We start from the raw sequence: 8,051 nt of genomic DNA, 5'->3' as shown, positions 1-8,051 counted from the left end.
CTAATTCTAATTCTAATTCTAATTCTAATTCTAATTCTAATTCTAATTCATTTGCTCTTTTACAACATTTAGGTATGTGAGGTACAGTAGGACAGGTGAATAACCCATGTGCTTTTGGAACAAGCAGCATCAGCTAGGAAGCTTCACCATCCCTTTAGCAGCCATCTCTCTTTCTTGCATCTTCCTCTCTTCCCAGTCCCAAAAAGTGAGTCCAAGGAAAAGTGCTGCCAGAAATAGGAGGAACAGTCCAGAGAACCAGTATTGCCAGTTTCCAAATCCTGTATTTATAGCGTGGCACTGGCAGGCAGCCCGTGGGGAGCCAGCAGAGCCCCTCTCTCCTGCATCTCTGCAGAGTTTGCACCTTGCAAAAGGAGAACTCGGAGCCACACAAGGCAACCCCGGGACGCGGTGCCAGGCAAGGTCTGTCCTCCCTGCAACCACAAAAACCTGTAAAAACACAGCTCGGGCTCCTGTAAAAACACAGCTCGGGCTCCTGTAAAAACACAGCTTGGGCTCCTGTAAAAACACAGCTCGGGCTCCTGTGACATTTCCCCGGCGTGAGGCACGGGGCAGCAGCTCGGGTTACCCGTCCCCGCTCCTTCGGAGGAGATTCCGGACAATCCTGCCTGAATTTCAGGCACCCGAAAGACTTTCTGGGGAATCCGCTTTGCTGGGGAAGCAGCAGGGCTGGGAGGGAGGTGGTCCCGCTCGGTGGGGCCGCTCTCGGCCGAGCAGGCGGAGCGCAGGGTGAGGATGCGGGGACGGATCGGGAGTGCGGGGCTGTGACACCTCTGTCCCCGGCCCGGGGAGGAGCGGGGAGGAGCGGAGCGCTCCGGGGGCGGTGCGGATCGTTCAGTGGGGCTGTGCGGAGCGGTTCGGGTTGTTCCATGGGGTGATAATAAGAGATGCGGGTCGCTCCAGGAAGGGTTCGGATCACTCAGGAGCGCTCCGGAGGGCGGTGCGGGGCAGCGCGCATCCCTCCGGGGTCGCTCCGGGGCGGTGCGGTGGGAGGTGCGATCCTTTACCGGGGAGGTGCTGTCGGTCCCGGGGCGGTGCTGTCCCTGCCTGGGCGGTGCTGTCCTTACCGGGGAGGTGCTGTCGGTCCCGGGGCGCGGCTCCGGCGCTGCTCGGCCATGCGGGCGGGCTGAGCGGCGCCGCCGCCGCCGGTCCCGGGCGAGGATGGCCTCCAATTTCAACGACATCGTGAAGCAGGGCTACGTGCGCATCCGGAGCCGGCGGCTGGGGGTGAGTGCCCGCGGCCTCCTGCCCTTTTTGCTGTTTATTTATTTATTTTCCCCCTGCCACTCCTTTGTCCTCTTTTTGCAAACTGAGCCCGGTGGGTTTTTCCGCAAGAAACAAAAAGATGGGGAGAGAGGAACGAAGGCGCCAGAATATATATAATATATAGGTGTGTGTGTGTGTGTGTGTGTGTATCTATTTATTTTCTCCTCTCTCGCCGGGGATGCTGCGCTGCCTCCTCCTCCCGTCGCTGCCCTTGGCTGCGAGCGCTGCTCCGGGTCCGGGGGGCTCCGGGCAGGGCCGGGCTCGGAGCGCTCCGGGTCCGGGCTCCTGCTGCCAACCCGGCTCTCGGATCCTCCGTGGGACAGGTGAAGCTCTGCCGTGCCCTCGGGGCTTTTCAGTCTCTTGAGTTGCGCGAAATGAGAATTCACGCAGCCCCCTTTAGCTGCTGGTTTAATATTAAAGTTATTTTCGGGTCGTTTTGCTGCCGTGGCGTGTTCCCGGTTCCGGCTGTGGGTGCTGGATGTGCCGGGAGTGGCAGGGCAGTTCCCCGCAGGACCTGGGCTGGAATGAGCTCTGAAATTCCAGGGCTGTTCCTCCAGTCCAGGAGCTCCCCTGAGCAGTCGGGGATGGGACTGGAGAGCTCCGTGTTCCTGAGCGAGCCTGGCTCAGCGGGGATGCACCTGGAGGGAGGCTTTGTGTACATAAAACCTTTTAATTGGTGTATCTGCCTCTCGGAACTGGAAAGGAACTGATTTCTTGTGTTTATTAAGAACTGTTGGGTTGGCAATTCAGAATTTGCTCGTTTTGGGGGTGTCTGTGGTCCTCTGAAAGCTTTTGCTGCCTTTCTGCAATGACAGTTCTCTTCTCTTGCCGGACCCATGGGCAATGACTTCTCCACGCTTTTGGGAAGCTGCACCTCCCTGGCTGCTTTGGAAACAGGAAAACATTGAAAACTCTTCCATCAGGCTGGATTTCTCATCCCTGCACTCACAGGCACAATTCATTCTGTAAAACCAGGAGATTCTGTGACATTTTGAGGGGATGTCATTTGGAGAGCACTTGTAGTAAATTTTGGCACAATTGGTGTGTGGTGATTCAGTCTCATTACTGAACAGATATCAGTGTTCAGTTTGCTCCTGCATAAAGGATGAGTAAGATTCAACTGTGATATATTTTTCCATACTGTAACAGTGAAGCTCAATGAACATGTGAATAAGGTTTATCTAACTCCACAATTGTAAATGCTGTCACTGCCTGTGCCTTCCCTTTATTAAGGCTTTCCAGACCACTCTGAGGGTGCTGCTGGTGAGGAAATGTTGGGTGTCCTCTCAGGGCATGTGCATGTGACAGCTGAATGCAAAAACAGAGAAATGCAGAATGACACCGAGTCCATGGAAATGGAACAAATGGGAAATGTCTCCTTTGAAAAGACAGTTTGGGTTTTTGTTCCAATTCCGAAGGTTTGGATCCTTCTCAGTGGCTGGGAAGTGCAGTTGTGCTCTTGTGAAGGAGTCCAGGCTGAGTCCCAGAGAGGTGCCAAGGCTGAGGATGAGCCCTGAGCAGCCCCCAGCTCTGATTTTTGTGTCCTGGAGCATTCCCGAGCTGTGGAGGGACCCTGGCAGGTGCTGGGATCCGGCTGCCACTGCTTTGGATCTGGTGCTGCAGGGGTGACCTGTCAAACCCTGCTCCACTTGTCCATACCCAGCCTGGCCAAGCTTTTCTCTCCTGGTGGCTTCCAGCCTGGGAGGTGTTGGCCCCCGACTCGAGAGCAGATGTGGCTGCAGATTCTCCCTGTAGCATTTTCTGTAAGCTGCTTACAGCCCTGATTTGCAGCAGGCCAGGAGAAAGAATTACCCAAGAAATGGGGAATTATGATCAGCCTGAGTAAAGGCAGGGCTGGAGCGTGTCCTTGGTGCTCCTGGCTGCAGGTGGGATGTGACCCCTGGAGCTGGAGCTGGCTGAGCTCCTGCCTCGAGCAAGAGCCTGAATTCCATCTCAGCCAGTGCCTGCTGTGAGCCTGGCTCCTCCAGAGGGTGAAGGATTTATGCCAACAGGTTCTTTTTGTGCTGGGGAGGGCTGAGGGACACCCAGGAGCTGGAAAGGGGAAAAATACTTGAGAGTATAAACCAGTAACTTCCAGACAAGTTTCCCATGCTGTGAAAACACGGGAAGGGACGAGCCTGCTCCAGCCCCGTGTGGGATTGCTGCTGGGTTGAGAGGGATCTGAGCACTCCCTGTGTGGCAGGATGTGAGTGGGAGTCGCTGAAATCCATTCCCATATTCTGGTGGCACAGCTGTAATCAGAGCATTGTCTCTCCAGGCTGAATGCAGCTCCTGCCTTCCACTCTGTAATGCCGTGGTAATTCCATCTCCAAGGGAACTGGGAGCAGAGCTTGGAGCCACAAATTACCTCAAGAAATGACTTTCCTGAGTAACTGGGGTGCAGGTGCCACGCTGGGAATGAAAGGGGTGCAGAGAAGCAGCTCTCTCAAATCCAAACCTCCTTTAAAAGGAACGTGACAGCTCTGGAAGGCCCTACTTTGTGATTCCAAAATTGAATTTAGGCTAATTAGTTTTGCACCTGAACTCTTTCTGTGCGCCTGAAACGCGTGAGTTTAATTGAATATTATTTAATAGAATGGTTTCCATAGCAACATTTGTATCACATGTGTCTTCTGCAGAGCCAAATATATTCAGGAGAAAGCTCACTCTTCCCGACTTTCCATCCTTATAGGGAGGAAAATAATTCCCTCAGCCAATGGTGTCGGTGTGGTGTGTCATTAGCAGCGACACACAGGAGGCTGTGTGCTGGAAAACTGCTGACAGGGCAGAAGCACAACCTCCCAGAGCTCTTTAAACCAGGAAAAAAACAGCTTTGCTTTGGGAGGAGGCATTGTGTGCCAGACCACCAGGAGCTGTGTTCCTGCTTTTTGCAGCCACCTCTCTGATTAAGGGATTTGTATCTATGTATGAGGCAGGGCTGCTGCTTTATGGCCTCTCTCTGTCTAAAAAGTCATTTTTGTGCTCGTGGTTTTCAAATGGTGCCTCGTTCTGTGGCACAGGTGTGACCTTCATGAGGGGGAGTGCATCACAGAGATGTTTCCCTGATAGAAAAGCCTGTTCTTGTCATTCTGGGCTGGGTGGATGTGAACACACCTGAGCTTTCTTTTTAGGCTGGGCTAGCTCGATTAAAAACACCAATTCAAATCAAAACAGGAGCAAATCTTTGCAGAGGGAGGGGTTTGTAGCACTGGTGAGCACAAAGAGCTGTACAGGGGAAAAGGTTTTGGGGAGGCTGGGGGCTCCCAGTGGTGTCTGCTGGTTCCAGGCTCACACTTGGGTTGCTCTCCCCGTTGAGGCTGAATTTCCCCTTTCAGTCCTGAACCCTGGTGGGAGATGTGACTGCTGGGGCTACAACAGTGGAATTGTTCCCTCTTTAGTGTGACCCTCGTTGAGGACAGAAATGGGATCTGTGTGGGTCAGGTTTCTGTGCTTGACAGGCCCAAAGCATCTTCATCACATCAGGGGGAAGGAATGTGGTGTCAGGGGTGTCCTCCAGCGCTGCATTTGGGCACTCCTGGCAGGGATTTGTAGTAATTCAGTCTTCAGCTTGTGCCAGGAGGGAGCTGAGCCTGCCACAACTTTGCAGCCAGCTGTTTGCTCCTAGGAAATGCTGGAGGGGTGTCAGCAGCGCTCAAATATTCCTGGATTGATTAAGAGACTCAGTGAAAAGAAATAGTTCTTAGTTTTCTGGATTGCCTGCTTTACTTTGATTAGTGATTTACTGGCAATGTGAAACTTTTCACCTAAAATGAGGAGGATGTGGAGCCTTCCTGTATTTATTAGAGTGTTGGGTGAGGAGCTCCCTGGTGCCCAGTGCAAGACTGAGCTGGGAAAATCCAGCAGCTTTGCCCCATGGAAGGAAGCAGAGCATCAGTGCTGGCTGCACACCCTCGTTTCAGGTGGGAAAACTTCTGGCTCGTGCTTAAAAAACTGGAGAAAGTCCTGCATAAAGCTCAGGACTTGTCCACTTCAGCAGAAACCTTTGATTGTGGAAGGCTGTGGGGAGATTCAGGCCCTCAGGGTTTGCTGTGCTTGATTTTAAATGAAGCCCAGTCCTGTGGCAGCTCCATTGAGGAGCTCGGTGCTGCACGTTGCCAGTGCCATGTACTTTGACAAGTTCTGCACAGCTCTGCTTCTGTGAAACCCTGTGGGAGGAGAGGTAGAGTGGGGGAGAGACAATCTGCAGGACTGGAACCATATGGTGGGAGAGATTTGGTGCTTGAATACATGTGCCAGCAAGTTAATATGGGGATTTCAGAGCCTGAGCTGTGAAAACTGGAAAGAAGAATGATGTAAGGCTGGGGGAAGGGGGAAGGAGAAGGCAAAAGTTGCCTTTATCTCCATTTGAAGCAGCTTTATTAATAAAACTCTGTTCACCTGTGCAGCTCCTTTCCTTGGAAGTTGGAGACGGGGAAAAACTGCACAGATTCCTCAGGCACCAACTCCAACCTGCAGGATATTGAGCCTGCTGGAAATTCAGAGTCCTAGCGAGCTGCTAGATAAGGTGTTGGAATTTATTCACAGATATTAAGATTTCCTATTGCTTGGAGCTCGTCAGTGGCAGCAGGGGTGGGATCCAGAACATTCCTTGGGAAGCTGGAGCGTTGTCCTTGAGCTGATGAAGGGAGGGACCCCAAAAAATGCCAGGCAAGCCTGGAGCAGCCCCAGCTGGGCACTGGGGCAAGGACCCTGTGGGTTTTGTGGGGCACAGAGCTCATGGGATGAGAGCCCAGTGTCCTTATGGGGTCAGCTCTGGGGCTGGGGCTGCAGCAGGGTTTGTCCCTTGGCTGCTGTCACCTTGTGTCACCCCTGTGTTGGGGGATCAGGGTGCTCAGCCTGGCTCTGGGGGAGGCAAGAGGAACTTTTGCAGCTCCTGTGGTGGAATTTTGTTCCTTTTAATGTTTGACTTGTGGGAACAGCATGGAGAGATGAGGGCCTGAATTTGTTCCCAAAGAACCCCACCAAAATCCAGAAAGGACAAACCTCAGAACTGTTCCTGCTTTCCCCCTGAAGGATTGTGCAGATCATGATTTGGAGTATGAAGCTCTTGTTTTGATGCTGGCCCGTTTTAGGAGGAGGAATGGCATTTTCTGTGCCTTCCAGCCTGTTTTCAGTTAAATTACCTTCTGTGCTCTTTGGAAGATGGGCTTAGTTTGGTGAAGTAAAACAATCAATTCCAAATGTTTCCATGGACTGAATTGACTCCTAAGCAAGTGCCTCTTCCCCATTTCCTATTTTGTTCCAAAGATGTTTTATTGTAACGAGTTTAAAGCAAATCTGACCCTTTCTCCTTTATCCCAAGCACTTCCCTGACCTGCTGGTTGTGGATCCTGGCTCTCTTTTCCCTACTTGCTCTTCCTTTGGTAGAAAAATCTGTGATTTCCAGAGGTGGCAGCGCCAGCCCTACAAGGGTGTGTCAGGGATGGTTGTACAGGCAGCGAAAGAGAAAGGAAACCTAATTCTAAACAGGTGAAATTTTCTCTTTGGTGACTCTGCTGCCTTTTCATCATCAGTTCCTTTCCCAGTGGGAAGGAAACTCTCCCGCTGCTGTGCATGGGCATTGCCCTGCAGTGAGATCAGGGATAAATAACATTTTGCAGTGGCTGTGGAAACACTTGAAAGAAAGTAACAGATGCAAGGGCTGCTCCTGAGACTGAAATCTTAATTTGAGACTGACATCTTAATTTGGTGCTTGTGTAGCTTCAGGAATGCCGTGGAAGATGATGGACTGTTCCATTGTCTTTTTGTCTGACTCCATCAAGTGCTGTCAGAAATACCAGGGAGAGTTCAAGCTGTTGAAATGAATATTGGTGGGTTTTTTTTTTTGGTTTTTATTTTTTGTTTTACTGCTAATAATGTCACTTGTTTAAATTCAGAATATCAGTAGGGTGAAATGAGTGGCATTTCCCCTCAGCAATGTCAATGTAGGAGCTTAAATTGTCCCTTTACTTGCCAAGTGATGTTTGTCTGGGGAACCATCGATGAATTCTCTGTTTGGCAAAGGAGAATTTCCTGTGAATGTCTTCAGGAAGGTGAGGGGGGTGTTTGCTGATGTTCTGAATTAACTCATCCCATTAAATGGCAGACTCCTGGCACAGTGCTCCTGGTAAAATACAAGTGGCTATTCCCTGTTAAATGGAGGAGTGTAAAGCTTTTATAGACATTCTTAATGCAGCTTTCTCCAGTTTGGATCTTCCTAAATGTGAATGAACTCCTGAATTCTGTCTTTAATTCCACAGCTGGGATGTGAGAATTGCTACGAGCTGGGTTTGTCCATTTGAACTAATGTGGGGAGGAAGCTGGAAAAGGGCAGGAGGGCTGCAGGAGCCAGTGGGAAAGGGAATTCTGCCTGGGAAGTATTGGCTCTGGAATCCCTGTTTTATTCAGTGATTCTTTAAGTCAATATTGGTCCATTCCTGTAACTCAGATGGAAAAAAAAACCCAAACAAATAAAAAGGAGCTTTGTGTCCTGAGGAGCCCAGAGCTGGGAACAGCACTCCAGATGTGCCTCATGGGGCTGGCCAGAGGGACAGGATCCCTCCAGATGTGCTGGCCAGAGGGGCAGGATCACTCCAGATGTGTCTCCCAGGCTGGGGAGAGGGGCAGGATCACTCCAGATGTGTCTCCCAGGGTGGTCAGAGGGACAGGATCACTCCAGATGTGTCTCCCAGGCTGGGGAGAGGGACAGGATCACTCCAGATGTGCCTCATGGGGCTGGCCAGAGGGACAGGATCCCTCCAGATGTG

At 51.4% G+C, this 8,051-nt stretch overlaps 1 protein-coding gene across 2 annotated transcripts in view; it reads left to right on the top strand.

Moving 5' to 3' along the window:
* The first annotated feature begins 1,090 nt into the window (after positions 1-1,090).
* The window catches only part of DOK5 (docking protein 5), a 25,435-nt gene continuing 18,474 nt past the window's right edge, over positions 1,091-8,051 (top strand). Inside the window, exon 1 of one of the 2 annotated variants that reach the window (XM_033519154.1) lies at positions 1,091-1,245. In XM_033519154.1, coding sequence (XP_033375045.1) covers positions 1,180-1,245 — 66 coding nt within the window. In that variant the 5' untranslated portion in view covers positions 1,091-1,179. The remainder of the gene's footprint in view (positions 1,246-8,051) is intronic. The other variant, XM_015647334.3, reaches the window with a different exon arrangement.

The sequence above is a fragment of the Parus major genome, chromosome 20 (genome assembly GCF_001522545.3).
Source record: "Parus major isolate Abel chromosome 20, Parus_major1.1, whole genome shotgun sequence".
Classification (NCBI taxonomy): Eukaryota; Metazoa; Chordata; class Aves; order Passeriformes; family Paridae; genus Parus; species Parus major.
The sequence above is the reverse complement of the archived record's forward strand: the minus strand, read 5'-3'. Positions and strand labels throughout refer to the sequence as shown.